At 40.0% G+C, this 18771-nt stretch overlaps 1 protein-coding gene across 8 annotated transcripts; it reads left to right on the top strand.

The window, feature by feature from the left end:
- Nucleotides 1-1038: 1038 nt before the first annotated feature.
- On the top strand, nt 1039-16362 carry max (myc associated factor X). Of its 8 annotated transcripts, none has more exons than XM_013272028.3 (5): nt 1040-1233; nt 1526-1552; nt 9385-9510; nt 12760-12883; nt 14747-16362. In XM_013272028.3, the coding sequence occupies exons 1-5, from the start codon at nt 1198-1200 to the stop codon at nt 14932-14934; spliced, it is 501 nt and encodes a 166-aa protein (XP_013127482.1). In that variant the 5' UTR covers nt 1040-1197; the 3' UTR covers nt 14935-16362. The 8 variants fall into 8 exon arrangements, with proteins under 8 accessions (XP_025754547.1, XP_013127482.1, XP_013127483.1 ...); XM_013272027.3 differs by having other exon boundaries at nt 1041-1233; nt 12745-12883; XM_005475039.4 differs by having other exon boundaries at nt 1042-1233; nt 9385-9492.
- The last annotated feature ends 2409 nt before the right edge of the window (nt 16363-18771 follow it).

Genomic DNA, 18771 nt, shown 5'->3' with positions numbered 1-18771 from the left:
AAGCACCAGAGCAGATTATTGCTCTTACTCTTGCTATTATTTGTGCAGAGACCAGCTCCTATTTGCATTTATTCCACTAGTGTTACAGAAAGGTCTGTGTGTGTTGTATAGGCTTAGTTTATTCTGCACAGTCCGTGCTTTTTGTTATATTGTTTTTTTTCTTAAATTTTAGTTTATCAGTTGTATCATTAACATTATTTTGTGTTTCCCAAATAATAACCCAAGGATATTTAATTCTTTTTATCATTTAAAAAAAATCTAAGAAAACATCACAAGTTATAGTTTTTGGATTGGACTCAGTCAATCTTTATTTCAGACTCATGGTCCGTAAAAAGAAAACGAATCACATAAAACACAAACAAGATGAAAAGAAATAAAAAGCCACCCACATTTACTTCCCACAAAGAGACAAATATAACATGTCTCCACAAACTATCAACTGGAAATATCAAAACAGCTTAAAATGCATTATTTGTAACTCAACCGATCCATATATTTAATGTTTAAATTGTATACATTAAATCTAATCTGGATCTTTTTTAAATACGAAAAACAGAAAAGAAGGAGAGCCATACTAGGAAGGAATCGCCTGATTGGTGTATATTTGTAGGCTGCTGTAGCTGGGCCTGAGCATGTGAGAGTTTATGTTTCTTCAGTATGTTCTTGAAATCCACGTGTCTCAGCCATGGCCCGTTTAGCTCTTCTGACATACAAATACGACTCCAACCACAATTCCCAGAATGCAAATCAGAAAAATAAAGACGCTGTGACGTAGTATACAAGCAAAATCCCTCCTGGATATTGTAGTTTAGAAATAATAACTGCTTACATTTACAACGGTATTCAGACTTTCTGTATGTTGCTTTCTTAACTCATCCTGGGGAAATTGTATACTTTATTAATACTACTTGAAGTAAAATGCTCCACAAATATTAATTTGTATCTGAGAAATTAAGAAAAACAATCCTATCGACTACACTTCCCAAAAGCCCTCTTGCTTCTGCGCATGCGTACAGCGGTGCGGCAGCTGCGTGTGTGGAGTGCAGTCACGTGGAGCCCGTAGAGTCCACCTCGGCTCCGTCCAAACAGAACGTGAGCTGTTAGCTGTCCGTGTATAGGAGCGCCGCTCGGTGCTAAGCTGATTCATGTTGTTTTTTTAGCCACCCGTCCCTTTAAACTAGCCTATTTAACCGAAGAATGAGTGATAACGATGACATCGAAGTCGATAGTGACGTGAGTATGGCTGCTTTTTGCTTTTTAAGGATGTTATTCCGCCAGCTGGAAATTTTTTTAGCTCAACTAGCTCCTCGGCTAAGCGCTAGCTGGCAGTAAGCTGGCTAGCTCTGATCTTCAGAGTAATTTTATCGGGATTCCAGCTAAATGATAAGAAACAGTAGGCTTTCTTGCGTCAGCTCATTGTTGATCTGATTAATTATCTTACTTTTCTTCAGCGAAAACAGTGAGATTGTGGAGCTTTACGAAGAATTGTGGCTACAATTGTACTTTTTGTTCTGTTTCTTTGCAGGAAGAATCACCGAGATATCACTCTGTGGTGCGTAATGCTGGGTTTGTCCACTGTCGACACAAAAAATGTGTCTCTGATTATTGCTGAGTTAACTTATTCATAACCACTTTGCTTATTTAATTTTTATTTATTTATTTTGGTATATTAGTCAGATTGCACTATTTGGGTGGTGGGGGCTAGTCATAAAAGAGAATGTGATAGTGCGGTTATCTCAATGAAAACACATGTATGTTTTAAATTTATTTATATGTGTGTGTGTGTGGACGGTATTTTTTGCACAGCTTTGCGTGTAGTTGTTCATGCATCTCTGCAAGTGAAGCGATAATACCCGGCTTCAGTGTATTGCAGGGTATCCCCCATCCTGTGTATACCCGACCATAGGGAGACTGTAACACGACATCTATATTTAGACCAAAGCTTTATCCCTACAGAGGCTTTTTTTGTGTGTGTGTGCGCGTGTTTGTTGTTTTTTCCGGTTAACACAAAGCCTTCTGTGCTCCGTAGCAGCAGGTTAGTGGCCTGAGTCGTCTCCCCCCCTCTTCCACCCCAGGCTTTTTGCTCCCCTCCGCGGGGATTCCGCTCACAATCAGGTTTGCATATCACACATGTAGGTCATCTGAGTAAAGAGAGAGCGCGTTTACATTTTGTTCGGCATCCATGATGCAGATGCAGAGGGGGGGGCGTGAAGGGTAGAGAGGCTGCTGCATCTCCTCGGACAGGGCTTGGTGTCAGGAAAGGGTGCAGCGGGATGTTTTCCTGTATTGCAGACGGTGATTAGAGCCATCTTCTTTCTACAGGCAACTAAAAGGCTGGCAGCCTAAATGAATGACGTATAGCTGCATGCATACAAGCTAGGGGGGGGAAAAACCACCGTGCACGATTTGGTTGGTGCACACAAAAACACCATGTTTCCCCGCCTGTCAGATAACCAGAATTAAAATGCAGAAGAGCCGTTTAGGAAATATTAGTGTTAACATTTTAACATGAAGTGATATGAAGATTAGCCTTTTTGCTGGTTCCCCCCAACAGACCTAAGGCAGTTCTCTCTTTATTTTTTGATCAATACTGACTTTAGTGTGCTGCTTGTGTTGTATAGTTTATACATGCATACAGAAAATATTTCGTTTTCTGCTGAACAGTAGGAATATTTTTCTTCTTGCTTAAAATGGGCCTTTGGGGGTTGATTATGCAAGCAAGTCCCATTGGTCTGCTTATGGTTGCCTTACTTACAAGAAGTTTATACATTTTTATGTTTCTGGCGGGTGCATTTAAACTGAACTAGATTAAACCCCATTTAAAAAAAGAGTAAATATATTTAACGCAGTCAATTTTATTTGCAGGAAAACCCAGACTTATTGCTTCAGACAGTTAGAGAAAAGCTAGCTTTAGAGAAAAACCTGGCAAGTTGCTTTTAGACAAAAATCACCAGTGCTTTGCACAGTTATTGAAGTGTTACCTTGGTCATAATTTTGGATGTTTGTCAAATGACTTAAAAAAAAGTGGTCCCAAGTGTATAAAAATGTTGCAACATTGGCAGATGTGCTCACAGATGTGTGGAAAAATATCTTTATTTTATGAAGAATAAAAAGAAGTTTCCCACTTCTTGTTTTGCCAAACAGCAGTAATAGAACAGAATGGTGTCTCTCTTCATGGTTTAATTATCTACAGGCAAGTAAATTTACCACCAAGAATACTTTTGTCAGCTTGTTCAGATGCTCTGTTATTTATTTATTTTTTAATTAGATTGTGGCTCGTATTTTCTCAGGCTTGCACTTCCCAGATTGCAATTTATGTTTCCAAAAAAGCTAAATTCACCCCTTTAGCTGTGCAAACAGAGATAGGAATAAAATTTAATGATGGTTGCAGTGTGGCAGACGTGGAATAGCTCTCAAAACTTGAATAGTGATGTGGAAAGTGGGGCTGTTGTCTGTAGATATGTCTTGGAAGGTGAGATAAGAGACTGAATGCTGTCTAGTCATGGAGCAAAGAGGCTGCTAAGCACTTAATGTATGTATGGTATGCAGTGTGTAATGGTTAGAAAATGTACAAGTGGAAAAATGTGATTTGTTTTGGAGCTCCTAGTGAGGACGTTTTTTAAATTGTCAACTTTGCTTCACCTGCTGGAGAATTTGTTTTAGTGGTGTTTCCATGGATACTAGCGCAAAAAGTTTTGACAGCAGCGTAGGCTTTCGTGCGGGGAAGGTGAGTTGGTCAAGAAATGGCCAGGAAGCAGCAGCTAGGCACCTGCTGGTGTTATGTAATGTCTCATGATCAGGTATGAATAGAACGGAGGAGAAGCTCAGCTGGCGTAGGCCGCCAGCAGAACATATCAGCTTTACAGTGAAGTGATAATGGTTGCAAGCAGGTAATAGGACACCTGGTTTTTTGTGGAGCCTGATGTGCTTAACAAGACGGCTTGACCATGCAGATATTGCTGTGTTTATAGCAGCTGTTTAGTGTTGGCGACCTAGTTAAATGTAATTATGTGCATGATGTAACCTTTAAAGTGGATTCACTTGGAATTAAAATTTCCTACACAAGTCAGAAATGAAGGAAAAATTGCTGCAGTCCTGGCTCTCTGAAGGAACAGAGTTGTTGAAAGGTATGTCAGGTTACGTGACAGTACATACGTGGAGATCTTGTGGATATGTTATGTAAAGGGTGTGGTGTCTGTCCTTTAATCTGATCTCAGAAAGAGGCATGCTTCCTTATGTTTCTGTCGGTACTGTGGGGTCACATCTCGATATTTGGGGGCAGTTATATTGTTTAATGTTCCCAAAACAAGCTTTTCTGTCAGCTTATTTTCACTCTTTTTTTGCCTTCAAAAGAAACAACAAGAACAAACAGAATTTAAGATTTGTTTTTTTCTTTCCTTTTCCCAAAGACACATTTAACAGTAATAAAAAGTACCCTCACTGGTACTCAGATTAATTACAATTTGTAATGTAAAAAAGCAGTTTCATATTAACGGCTACTCGTCATTAGATTAGTGTTCAATATAAATTATAATTATGTAGGTTAGAGCATGTGTAGTGCAGACAGCTGGGTCATTTCATATAAATCTAAATAATTAAGTTTCCTCTAGACCTTCTCAGATATGGTTGTTTTGTTTTTTTGCTTTGGGGCTTGTAAAAATATTAAATTATCTAAAATATTCATAGGCTGAAGGTAAAATCTTGCCTCAATTAAACAGACTGAAGTTGGTGTACCACTAAAAATCATTTACCTCTGAGGTCATGAGGTGGGTGGCATTAATAAATTAATGAACTCATTTTTCATGAAATGACTAACCTTATCATTACTAATGTGATATTTCCTGTCTAAAACAGAACCACTTTTCCCTTTAAAAAAAAAAAAAAGTACTTACATTTTACACTTATTATAAGTCACTACTGCAGACCTTGAAACTGTTTTAAACTGCAGTGGTTTTAAATGTCTTTATGTACCCTGTCTCCTCTTTAACTGGTGCAATGAAACTTTGCGTGAACATTTAACATTTATATGTTTTTAAAACATTTATTGTAAATTCAAATTCTGATGGTTTTTGTAAATATTTATCATCCTCCTGAGAGTGCGACTTACATTGCCAAAGAGTAACTTAAAAGGCACCAAAGTATATATCTGTGATGGAACTTTGTTCAAATCAGCACTAAATAGTGAACGAAGACTTTGAAGAAGCGTGACAGGCCTGTCAAAATCCGCCCGTAAAGCATATTTTTGCTAATTTTAAAAGAATGGAAAGAAATGAGGAAACAAAAGTAGCTTTATGCAGTTATTGGATTGGAGTTTATTGTGAGGTTTAACTAGGGCTGGGTGATATGGGAAAGAAAGTCATAAAACAATAATTTCTTTCTTATCAGTCTGAAATATAAATTGTGCTATAAATCGACTCACAATTTCGGTCAAGCTTAAAGGTTCCTTTTCACACCAAGATAGGGCTGTGCGATATGACCAAAATCTCATATCCCGATATTAAGACATCTATCGTCCGATAACGATATAAATCACAAAAATGTAACATTTTCTGTAAATTCTGTGAATGTTGGGCAGCTCGACTTGCGTGAAGTGTTTCCAGCTGGGCGTCGAGTGTTTTAACTGATGCATGAAACGATACATTTTTAGACATAGGTTGTAACGGCCGCCGTTTCTTTGTGAGTATTTATTACACAGCGTGCTGCGGGGAAAAGCCTGTTCTAATGTTTGAGTCTAAGGTTAATTTTTTAGCACCTGACGGCTCTTTTTTGCTTCTCATCCGTAAATACTCTGCATCTTTCACGTGATTCAGTTTATTTTGAAAAGTCTCAACAGGATCTTGAGTTTTATTGTGAAAGGTTTATGTGGAAAATAAACAAGCGGACACGAGGGGGTTTTACCGTCGTTGTTGCTAACGACAACGCATAAAAACAAGCGCTTCTCCGTCTGTAGTGTGGTTATATTAAATATAAGAGAAAGAGAGAACTTTAGGAAATTAATATAGCCACTACAGTGACCATCAAAATAATGAAAAAATATTGCTGTAAACAGTTTATTTTGCGACACCACGAAACAAACGATAGCGTAAAATGAAACGATAGACGTTTTTCTATCGTCATCCGATATATATCGTTATATCGAACAGCCCTACACCAAGATATATAACCAAGAACACAAACAAAATGGAAAACTGAAATCTTTGGTCAGTTCCAAATAAATGTAACCTAGATATTAATCAGATATAAAATCTCAAAGTGTTTTATTTCTTTTTTTATAGATTCAGACTGTCTGTACCAATTCAAGAACCTTTCAAATGCAAGCAAAGGAGAACATTTAGATAGTTTATGGCCACTTGTGCTCCAAGGCACAAGCGAACAGTTATGTCTATAACGTCTGTTCCCTGAAGCAGAGGAACGGGTTACAACACATAAAGTATGGAATAGGAAGTAAAGTGTCGTCGCAACAAAGTGGGCAGTGACGCTCATATGGATCAGATGTGCAACTTGACCACAAAGCCAGTGTGGTAGCGAAGAATGACACAGCTGTTCAGCCGTCGCTCTACAGTCCATGTACAGCTTTGAAAGTAGGAGAAATGTTAATGGCCAGGGTAACAATGGTCAGTTCCTTTAATTCAACATTATGGACGGTGCTTACTGGCATCGTGTCTCGTTATCGGACGCTTACATTCAGCAAAGTCCTCGTAGCTTGAGTCTTGTGCCGTGAGTCTTCGTTGAACTTTTTATTTTGTGTCTTATCTCAGTCACACTCACGTGTACTGCTGTAGCCCAAACACTAGCATATGTGGTGCTACTGGCTACACCTCCTATGTCAGCCTATGCTGACGTGGCTCTGTGTTCTTGTTCTCATTGGTCTTTTGTCTTATCTGTCAAAACATGCTGGAATGAGGTTTTTCAGCTTTATGTTGACCATATCTCGTATTTATATTGAGCAAAACTTGATTCACGGGCATTTCTTTTGTCGTTTTATCGTCCAGCTCTGAGTTTCGCCAAATAAACAGTACATTTACAAACGGGAAAGTAAACCTAATGATTAGTAACTGTATTTAAAGCAGTTCCAGTGTTTTAAATAGCTTGTCTGTAAGTCACCGCTTGCTTTTACAAGCAGGAATTCTATAAGAAATGAATGTCTAACACACTCGGGGCTTTACTCCTGTTAATACAGTCTTCCCCTCATTGCCGTTGAATGAGAAAGTCAACCACGTGTACTTTCTGTATCTATTGTCTCGTCGCTGAAGCATCCATAGATGCAGCCACCAGACTGGTAATTGCACATGCCATCAATAGCAGTCATGTGTTTGTTCATGCCAGGATTAATGGAGGGAGTGCTTGGCACAATGAGGCACATGGTCCTGGTGGTTTTTTCTCCTTTCTGGTTGGTCTCTGTTTTATGCAACACACAGTAGGAGCAGCTGCCACTGAGTCACATGATATGCATTGTGGGTAGCCTTAAGGGTATATATGTGGGTTTTTGTTTTTTTTGTAAATTAAAGTTTCAGTTTCAGTGACACTCAGGGTGTCTAGGATGTGTTCATGCTCTGCAGCATTTATCTTCTTGCTAAGACCTCCAGCAGGATGTTTACTTGCTTAAAGTATTACTTGAGTCACGCTTTACGCCCACCGAGATCACAGCTAAAGGCTTGTCTTAACCTGCTCTTTGTCTCACTCGTGGCCACTTTGGCTTTTGTTGTAATCCATGGACAAAATGAGTCAGATGACACAAGGTCACCTGACTTCTGTCTCCTCTTCTCTTTGCCTGAAACTGTGGTGTGACCACAAATATTGTTCTGTTTTCATTGCTAATATTTTAGTCACATCCCTTGCTTTCTGAAGCTGTGTGATGGTGGATGAACAGCCTCGTGACAGCGTGGATTAGTCAGGAGTCATATTTAATTGGAGGCTGTAATTGTTTGGCCTAAAAACAGGTCGAACTACATGCTGATCAGTGCTCTGGTTGTGTGCTAATGGCAGCTGTCTTATGCCTGTAGTTTAATTGCAGTTCAGATGTGTGGTTTTGAATTAACAGCTAGTTATGTGCCTGTATTTAGTTGGTGTTTGTTTGGGTTGTTATAGTTAAGCTAGTTATTTGATTTGACAAAAGACATGAAAAACGTTGTATTTTAGTTTATACAGCAGCCTAAAATTAACCTCAAATTTACGGTGAAAAGCCGAACCCCAAAAAGGGTTCAGCAAGCCAACGGCTGGAGAGCAAAACAACTTCTGTTCATGACGGCTGAACTGTTTACTTTCTCATCAGGGAGTTAGCTGGCACTATTATTTGTCATCATGTTTGCAGTTACTAGTTTTCATGTTCAAATTTAGAGATTTCTCCATATTTTGGTGTATTTTAGACAATAGAGTTTCGCAGCGGATGAAGAGGGAGCTGGAAGTTGCATTTCATTGTTAGCAGGTTAGGATGTAATGATGCATCTGCAGTACTTGGCAAATTTATTAGACCACTATCCAATGTAAGGTTTATGCCACACTAGATTAACAGTATTGGTGATTACCAAAATAATTTTTCACATTTCTGTGATTGTTAATCCACCAATATGCACAAGCTCGTTAATTTTTTTTTTAGATTTAAACAAGTTTTGGATGATTTCTAAAATATTAGTTTAATAGTTTTTATGACTAGTGGTCTAATAAATTTTTTATAATTTTTTGTAAATGTTTTATATCTTCCTTATGTTTAGTTAAAAAGTAAATTTTCTCACGTTTGGTCATATTTAAATTTGTGATATCAGAGTAATGACGGTCTACACTAAGATCTGCCCTTCTGTGTAGAATCTGTCGTATCGGCTGCTGATATTGAAATCCGTTGAGGACTGTGAGGTTAAAACTTACATATTATCTTTTGGATTACAGAGCGAAAATATTTGCATGAGTTTCAGTGAACTGCAGTCCCTGTTTTAATATGATTTTCTTTAAAATGACAAGATAAGTGTGTTGATATTAAAAAAGAAGAAATGAGGGTTATGTTTCATAAATTCTGAAGTTAGTGAAAAGGAGAAGGATTTTTATCTTTAATAGTAAAATGAATTTTTAAAAGTTGAGGCTGTTGAGCAGTTTGAAGATGGCCTTAAAATGTGTGACTAGCATTCTCAGTGTTTTATTATAGATTGAAGACTTGGAAAAGAATTTTGATGCCTTACTGGGGATATAGTGCTCCTCCTCTGTAATGGTTGGTTAATAATAATAATGATGGCTGCACTGAATTAAAAGCACAAAGCAGTGTTTTACTGCAGAGTGCGACTTGGCAGCAGAGCGGCTTGTGAACGTTTGACCGGGACGGCTGGACACCCGCTGTCCCTCTACCCACGCTGCTCTGCTGCCTGGCTCAAGGCCCTGTGACTCTTGTCATTGCAGGCAGACAAACGGGCACACCACAATGCGCTGGAGCGCAAGCGTAGGGACCACATCAAAGACAGCTTTCACAGCCTCCGGGACTCGGTACCCTCCCTGCAGGGAGAAAAGGTTGGTAACACTCAGCCTGTAAGTCTGCCTACCACACAAATGCCACACACTCATGTATGAAAAATATTTGAATTTGAATGAATTTTTATGTTGTCATGCTTATGCTATAATGTGAATTTGACTGTTTATGATGTTTAGAAATCAGCATGTAGATGTTCAGAGATGCAGATGTCTTGTTGCTTCATGTGGAGGGCATTGATTGGGCAGGCTGATTAGTGGAGGGTAAATGGTAGAAGGGTGCAGACTGGCAACAGGAAGGCAGTGATGCAGTCTAAGTACTTGGAGCAGCATTGGGAAGTTATTATGAGGACATTTTGTTGCTCTCTTCCTGTTTTGACATCATTGACGTTGAGAATTTTTAAAGTTGGTTCAGCAACTGGCTGCACAAGGGGTTTATTTCAGTTCAGGAGAAACACACAGTGCAAAATGGCCTAATAAGTTGCCCGGCTATAGTTATCTCAGTCCCGAATCACCACATGGATACGGTTGTTTAGTTATCGGTTAAAACAACAAAACAAGTTATGGTTGGGTATCAAATCAGTGTACTTTAGTGGTTTTGCGTCTGTGTTTCAAAGATTACCAAGTGACAGTCTGTTGTGGTTTGGGCAGGTTCACAGTCTTTGGTCAGAGTTCCCGATAATAAACATTTTGCCCATTTTTAGACCTTAAACTTGCATTAACAGAAAATATAGGAGTATGCACTTCCCCTGTTCAGGTACGGATTGGGAGTTGTGAGCCTTCTTTGAGATCAGTGTGGCTCGATCACTAGCATAAACGGTTATGAGGCTGTTTATGGTGTATCACTTGGACCAATGTGCTGATCATAAACAGGCAGATTAACCAGAAGGCTTAACTCTTTAAATATGGAACGAATTATAAAATAAACAAACCCTTTTAATGATTAATCATCTTTTTCACCTTCCTAGTGGTTCTGGCCTTCTAGTGTTAAACAGAAGATTGCAGTGTTTTGACTGTAATTCTGATCTTTTTTCTGTTTTTTGTTGGTATTTTGGCTTGAGTAGTGTTTGTTTTTTTGTTTTTTTCTTACCCAACAGCTGCCCTTCCCCTGCACTAATGGCCGTAATGTATGTCGTAAACAAGCAGAGTAAAAAAAATGTGATAGATTGCATCTTGGAAAATTCTTTCAAGCAGTGTTTTGATCAAGATAATGAACACTAGTGTGTTGGTTGCTTTAGAGTATGTGGACGTGTTAAATAGTTGAGCGTTGGAAAGTGCATTCAGTGCAGGCATGTTGAGCCTATAATCGAGGAAGGAAGGAAGGCTGGTGGTGCCACACTCTTATTGTTTCCGAACTTTTAGACTTGATCCTCAGTCTAAATTCTAATTTTCCATTGATTAACTGCTTTTTGGGAAAGAAGAAACACGTCTGTTCCTTAAATGTCACTCCGCTTCTGCCTTTAAGTTGAAGTAAGCTTTAAAGCCTGTGCTTCTGAGTTTCTTGGGGTGAGCTGTAATTCAGCAGTAGAGCTGCTAAAGCGCTAACCAGGAGCAGCTACTGCCATCAGACTTGGAGATATTTGGGTCTGCGTTTCACCTTTGCAGGTGAAACACTGAGTTGAAGGGGTTATGAAATTAGTAGTTGGGGACATCCATATCATCTGGAGGATATTTCTGGAGGATCTGATGGACATTTTTTGCCTCCGCTGACAGCGACACATCTGTGGATGGGGTGAAGGTCCAGTTAGCAGTGTTAACCTTCCACACGTCCACGTAGATTTATCCATATTACTTGGCTTACCTTTATCAATGAGAGTAATGCAGAATTTCAATTTTTGCATTAAATTTATCCTGTGGGAAAGTTGTAACTGCAAAATCCTATGAAACCTCATGACCAGACATGCATCGCCCTACAAAGGTAACTGCAGTCATTGCCGTTTCTATCTGTGCATTTCTGACGAGCACTTCTTGTGCTTCTATCTGTCAAACTGACGGGAAGAGAACAGCTCAACTTGAAGAGAGAAGTTCCACTGACAGCTGCTATTCGAGTGGCAAAATTGCAGTGCAGATATGCCAACTTGCATAAACAACATAATGGCCTCAGTATAGACGGTTAAATTAAGCTTAAACCCCATATATACCAGTGGCGTGTTCTTTGCAACGCATGACCTTAATTGAAGTTTTGTAAACGTGCCATTGCTAGCCACGAGAAATTAACTTGTTGCCCATTTTGGGTGTATGGCAATAAAGGATCAAGTGAATAAGGCCTTGCACTTAGTGGTCAGTGACCACCTGGTAACTGCCTGTTGTGAGGGATACATGAGTATTCCTCAACTGGTTGCTGGAGGTTTGATTGCAGTTGCTGGGAAAATAATTGCTAAAGACCCAGACCGGCCAGTGACTCACCTGTTGCTAGGTTGTTCCCTGACCATTTGGCAACCATTTGGTTTGATCGCTAGCATATTGCTGCGGTTGTTTGAATGGAAGTGACGGAGTTGTCTACAAATATGGTCCAGCTACTCTCCGAGCTGTTGTGACACAAGCAGGAAACAGATCATTGGCATTCAATGAAAAACATGTTGGCTTCAGCTCTGCAGCACAGCTTTTACTTTTAAGGGAAGCGTTCTCATTTCCAGTGAGTGTTGCACTTTCTTCAGTTGTCTGGAGCTACTGGTTAGCGAGTGTTTGCACAAGAAAAACCTGCAGGCATCTTTGGTTCGGCACCTTCTTTGAAACTCATACACATCTGGCAAATACACACTTTTCCCTAGCAACAGGGGATTGTATCACATTCTCTGTGGTGGACACCTCTCGCTGTCACTGTCACTTTATTTAAATTAGACTTGTTTTTCTTAAACAGGAAGTAAGTTGGAGCCTTTAAATGATTTTTTTTAAATCGGTGATACCCAGCCATAATTTGTACAGGTCAAGTAGCTCACAGACACCAGGCAGGCATGATGGCAAAGCTGTAATCTGAGCTGGTGGCTGCTGCAATGTTTGTCTGCTGTAATCGAGGAGAGGCCTCTCACTGTAACTTGTCAGGGGTATGACAAAGCTTATGCAAGTCAGACTGAAGTGCTAGCAGATTTCAGGGGGTTAAAGGAAGGCAAGCTAGGTAAAGAAATGCACACTGCTGTCTCAGATACCCTGTAGTGGTTTGAGTCTGCAGTGTGCTGCTCTCTGGGGCCAGTCTGCGTAGCATCATGGCAGGGGTTAGAATTACTGTGTTAGAAATGTGATAAAGATTCTGTATACTTGCGTCATTGCTTCAATTTTTGCATGTGTCACTAACAGCAGTCTACCAAACAGGCGTCTCGAGCTCAAATCCTAGACAAAGCCACAGAGTACATTCAGTACATGAGGCGGAAAAACCACACACACCAGCAGGACATCGACGACCTGAAGAGGCAGAACGCTCTGCTTGAGCAACAAGGTAACAGCACGGGTGGATTTCGGATAACACTTCTTATCGGGGAGAGGCGGGCTGATTAATGCTAGTTTGGGCCGGCTGTGAGGTTTTCCACCTGATATGTGCAAGCGTGGATGGCCGAACAATAAATGTTTGTTTGAATGTTTTGGCGATAAAGGAGTGTGTGTGAATAGCTTTAGAACACACTGCTCTTTACGCATAAACAGATTTTTCTTTTTCTTTTTCTTTTTTTTTTTTTTAGAAAAAGCACAAGTCTGCCCTCTTTTCTGTTCTAAATTTACTATAGGATCATCTGCAACTACATGTGGAAAAACTAAATCTTATCATTATGTTTGAGCGTTTATTAACATGCCTCCTTGTACCTCCATGTAATCACCTAAAAGAGAATGGCCCCTCTAACGTCCCTCCCTCATGTTTCTAAAGTTTATGTATGAGATGTGCTTGTCTATTTACGTCCAGGGCCGAGATTGCTCTAAGGCTAATATTTCCATGCTCCTCCGTAACCAGGTTACAATCGGCTTTCTCCAGTAAGCTGATTCTTAACAGTCATGTAAACGAAGATGGTGGTTACTAAAACCAGAGTGAAGGATTAGACAAACCTGGCAAAGCTCAGAATGATGGAAACAAGATTGATTTTCAACATGAAAAGCAAAAGCACCTACAAATGTCCATTTACCAAGCATTACTGGAGAATCCAAGAGACAACAATGGTTTTAACTGTTGAGCACAGGAACCTTTGTCAGAGACTTTGGGAGAGACAAAGGTCTAAATATTGTCATTGTTTAGACCTTGAGCAAATTTGGACCATCATGTTCTGGTCTCTGATGTACCTAAAATCCTCCAAAACTCAATGAAAGGTGTAGCATTAATCCACCACCATGTGGTGGATTAATGTGCAAAATGAGGATGTTGTCCATATGTATATGGATCACGTTTCTTTCTTAAAGTCTTAAACCCTCCTGGTAACTGAGCCGAAAATGGGTCTTTGTGTGTGGTTACATTGGCTTTATTTTACACTATAATACCATAAAGTCACCATTGTTTTACAAAGTAGAATACGCTTCATTGAGCATAGTGAAGTGTAAGATACAGAAAATCCTGAGTGCAGTGTTCCCACATAAGGATGCAAGGTCTCAGGAGGTTAAAATTTTGTGAGACCTCTGCGTCATCACTGTGATTTTTCTTTTTATTTCCCTTCCCCCTTTTTAAGCATTAAATTGCACAAAAATGCCAGCTGTAGCAAAACTGATAGAAATTAAGTAATATATGTAAAAGTTTTTTTGTTTGTTTGTTAGAAGGCTCAATAAACAGTCCAGTTTCAGGCGTTAGAGCAGTTTGATCGAGCTCATGTGACATCGTGAGCCACAAACAACCCAATTTAATGTTTAGTGGGCCGGCCCAAAGAAGCTGCCCTTTCTGTCAGTCTAAGGAAGTTTAACTACAGAATTTTGTGCTGTAACTTTTTTGTCATCTAATAGTTGATTTACTACTTCATTACTTTGGTGTAGTATGAATAGCCACGGGAGAGCTATTTACCAATGAGAGAAGTTGTTAAACTCATGAAAATGCAGGTAAAAGTCCAAAGTAAATGCCCTCCTTCACATTTTCTAATGCCATCCAGATTGGCGTCTTTGCTGGGGCGATTCTGGCCCCAGGATTCAGATTCGCTCTTAAGTTTGACTGTTTGAAATTTGTTGAATTACTTCAAGATCTCGCACTGAAAGTAATCTGTTAGTGCTTTGAATGCGTCCTAATCAGGTTTCTGTCCAGCTTATAAAAGCAGAGAATTACGATCAGCAGTGTTTCCTCAGACCAATCGTTTCTTCTTTGTAAATTTGAGTTCTCTGTTCCTTTGTGTCCACGCAGTCCGCGCTCTGGAGAAAGTGAAGGGCTCAGCTCAGCTCCAGGCCAACTATTCCTCGTCTGACAGCAGCCTGTACACCAACCCCAAAGGCAGCGCCGTGTCGGCTTTCGACGGCGGCTCCGACTCCAGCTCGGAGTCGGAGGTAGAAGAGCCGCCGACCAGGAAGAAGGTGCGCGTGGAGGCCAGCTAGAGAGCCGAGCGTCTTAAAACGAAAAATTTAAAAAAGGAAAAAAAAATAGGTGCAGTCGAGGCAGCGGAGCACAGCGGAGGGCGAGAGGGGAGACGGCCTTCAAAGCTCTCGAGGCTCACCGACCTCTCCTACCTTCATGCCAACAACGACCTCGGCCTCCCTCGTCATCCTCTCTCCTCCGTCTCTGGGTGGGCTCGCACTGGAGACTCGTCGCCATCGAATCTCCTCACAACGGCCGCCACAATCGTCTCTCTCCAGCCAGTCTCCACCCACGGGAGAGAGGATGTAAGCAGGGTGAAAGACAACTGCTTCAATCCACCTAGAGAGCTTCAGGTTCCCCTCCTCCTCCACCCCTCTTTCTCTGTTGATTTTTGTTCTCCATCATTGGTATCCTCCCCTTCTTTGGCAACATCAATCCAAATCCTAAAAAGAGGCAGCTTGGCTACGTAAGGACTCAATGCTTTTTTGTGTGTGTGTGTGTACCCTCATAAAGCTCCTCCTCCTCCCCCAAGTTATCTTTTTTCCTTTGGGAGGAAGGATGAGCCAGGTGTACTCTTCCAAGCACTGCTATGTTATGTATTTTTTTTTTGTTTTTGTTTTTCTCGTTTAGAATTTACACACACACCTAGATAAAAACAATATTCTGGAAAGGTTTACCTTTTTAAAAATGAATAAAACATTTGTAGCTTTCTTTTTTTTCCAGTAAAGAATGTGAAGATGCTCAGAGCAAATGTTAAAAGTGATAACCCACCTCAGGCCCACTGGATTGCAGACGTTTCCTGCAGCACACGCTTGTCAACACAAGATGATTAAAAAAGAAAAGAGAGAGAGAAACCTGTTCTGTTGAAATTGATGTTTGAAGGAGAATATTCCTGAACTTGTATCGTATTTTGTCCTTTAGCTTGAAGTAGTGGATGACTTTAGGTGGCTGAATACGTTAGGCATCTCGTTTTATATATTATAAAAAAACATTAATTGGATGTTTTCAAGTTCAAACAGTATGTTATGCATTTCTTTTAGTAATCACACGAGTCATGGGATGATGCTGATTTTGTCACGTAGTTTTCTTCAAGGTTATGAACTAGGTTTTGAATCTCAAAAAGTAGCCCCCGTCTCCTGCAGTACAGGGAAACAAAAGAAGTCCATGTCGGTGTGTTGTGCTTTACACAGTAAAAATCAATGTTGCTGAATCCCCCCCCCTCCAAGGAAAAAAAAAAAGGAAGCATTTTCGTGTCTAGGAAATGTGTGTGTGTATGTATATTGTTTCCATTTAATTTCTATTTAGAAGGATATTATTAGTGTAGTAGGTCTTTGTCCAGTTCCATTCCATGGAAATTACAAGTATGTTGTACATACTGCCAACAATTGTCTTGCAAGTTGAGGCCTACCTTTACTATGAGACTATAAAATAAACTATTTTATCCTTTAGCTGTCTGTCTGTGGTCACTGAAAGCATTAACAGCATTTCCTTCGGTGTGGTAAAGTGCAGATATTGAGCCTCTACTCAGTTTTTTTTTTTTTTTTTTAAGAATGGCTTCTTGACAGCTGCCTTTCCAATGAGACCATATATGCTGAGACTTTATCAAACAGTAGACGGATTAACTGAAACGCTAAATTTCAACTGTTGGAAGTGCTATTTGAGGCACTAAACATCGAAAAACTCCAAGGCACTGTCTTTTCGAACAACAAATGAAACGAAATGTTAAAGATTTATACAATAATTCATACACGGGGACCCAGAATCGATCAACTCTGACTCTCTGATGAAGGCTTGTGTGCCAAAATATGTTGGGAGATTTATTTTTTTTTTAAAGTTAAACATGACAACGCCATAAGAATAAAGACATATTTTAAATTTCATCTGAAAAGAGAAAGCCTTGGGACATCTTTGCTCCTCCACCTGTTCAGTTTCCTCAAATTTTTTAAGGACTCACTGCACACATACGATATATTTCAGCTCTTTGGGAATCACTTGTTGGTCCAAAGCTATGCCTCTAAATCAAATTTAAGACCAAACTTGAAATGGAAATACCCATCATAGGTGAAATCTTATTTAGTCATTAATGACCTGTGTCGTCATCTTTATGGTTTCCATGTTTTGCTTTTCAGATTTTAAAATGCATTTCACCGTTAACAGTTTCTAGAAGTCTGAAAATGTGCAATCGAAAAACTGTGGAGGCGGGTGAATGAAGCTGCACGCGGGAACGTAAAAGACTCAAACTGAATTTAACTGATTTATTGTTCAGGTGTAGTGAAGTCAGGTTTTTCTGGTTTCTCTTTGTCTACCGGATGTGTTATAATTTCCCATATTTACACGAGAGTAGTTTTTTAACCAGGTGCCAGTCGCCAGCCTACTCTGTCTGTTCACGGTCAGTATTTAGAGGATACTTTTGTGTGCGTTTCCTGCTCTCCGGTTTAACCACTCCCTGGATTTTAGAAAAGCCTACAAGCATCTAAAATATTTTAATTGCTTTAGTATGTCACGTTCTTTGCCCTGAGTTGCACACATGTACCAATTTGATGACCTATTAAAGCACCGACTCTCCCTTCTCCAGTATCCACCGGTAACTGCCATTCCCCAGTTTCAGTAAATAACATGTTTGCAGGGAGTGAGCCGAGACGCGCTGCTTTTATAAAGCTGATGCAATAAATCATTTCAAATGTGAAATGACTAATCTGGCAAATGTCCAAAAGCTCCAGTTTCTAAAATGGGAGGGTGTAACTACTGAGATGAGAAAAACTAAACCTGAATATGTATAGATTTATTTTATTTACTGTAGACCTTAAAAGGTTTACAGTAACGCTTTACCCTTTTGAAAGCCTAATAGCAGTAACCCTTGATGCTCTTCCCTGAACTGAGCGTCTTTCATACTTCAGGCCTGCTTATAGGACAAAATGACTGGGTTTGCATTCTCCAGCTGTCATCTGAAAAACCTGGAAACTGTCCTAATGGTCATCAAACCGCATCTTTGTTACATACTGAGGTGTCAAGTCATCATTAAGGGTACAAAGGAGGTCATAAAATGTGGTCTATGGGGGAAAGAGTTAAGTAGCTGTCTTAGTACTTTGTCCCCGTTTGTCCTGTAATCACAGGTAATCATGGACTCGACACAGTTTGCTACCTTTTAATTTGGCAACACAAACACCTGGTGAAGATCTACTGCATCCTGTTTTGCTGAGCTTCAAGCTAAAGGGAAATTACACCGAGTGCGATTATACACTCGCAAGCCACTTTGTTAAGTACACTAGTACCAAGTTAGATCCTCCTCTAACAAGCTGCTGGAAACATCGGACATGTGACTTTTGCCCATGTTGACATGATAGCATCAAACAGGTGCTGCAGATTGGTTGGCCGCACATCCACGATGCAAATCACTTGTTCAAACACATCCCAAAGGTGCTCTGCTGGTTTGAGATCTGCGGATGCCATTTGAGTACAGCGAACTCGTTACGTTCACGAAACCAGTTTGGGATGATTTCGGCTGTGTGACACAGTAGATACACCATACAAGTGTGGTCACAAAGGGATAGACAGAATAGTATGTGGCATTAAAGAAAGCACAGTTTGAATTTCAGGTTGTTTTGACTGTGCCTGTGTGTGTAAATACACCAAGTTGCTGCCCTATGGTTGGTGGCTTTACAAAAGCATTTGAACTGGTGTACCTAATGAATTGGCCGGTGAATATAATATGTATAACCTACAAACCCAGAAAAACACCTGACCGACCCTCAGCCTCCTCAGTGTTTTTCAAATACAGCGGCTTCTCAGTGTGTGGAGCTTCATTCACGTCTGCTGCTTTTTCCTAAACATGCTGCTGGTATTATTGCAGGTGCTTA

This window comes from Oreochromis niloticus, linkage group LG15 (assembly GCF_001858045.2).
Source record: "Oreochromis niloticus isolate F11D_XX linkage group LG15, O_niloticus_UMD_NMBU, whole genome shotgun sequence".
In the NCBI taxonomy this organism is placed as follows: Eukaryota; Metazoa; Chordata; class Actinopteri; order Cichliformes; family Cichlidae; genus Oreochromis; species Oreochromis niloticus.
Note: the sequence above shows the minus strand (reverse complement) of the source record. Positions and strands in the feature narration are given on the sequence as shown.

Coding starts and splice junctions, on each gene's coding strand:
- max (XM_013272027.3), top strand. CDS start 1,198: ATGAGTGATAACGATGACATCGAAGTCGATAGTGAC. Junction 1,234..1,525: donor ACATCGAAGTCGATAGTGAC/GTGAGTATGGCT, acceptor GTTTCTTTGCAG/GAAGAATCACCGAGATATCA. Junction 12,884..14,746: donor CGCTCTGCTTGAGCAACAAG/GTAACAGCACGG, acceptor GTGTCCACGCAG/TCCGCGCTCTGGAGAAAGTG.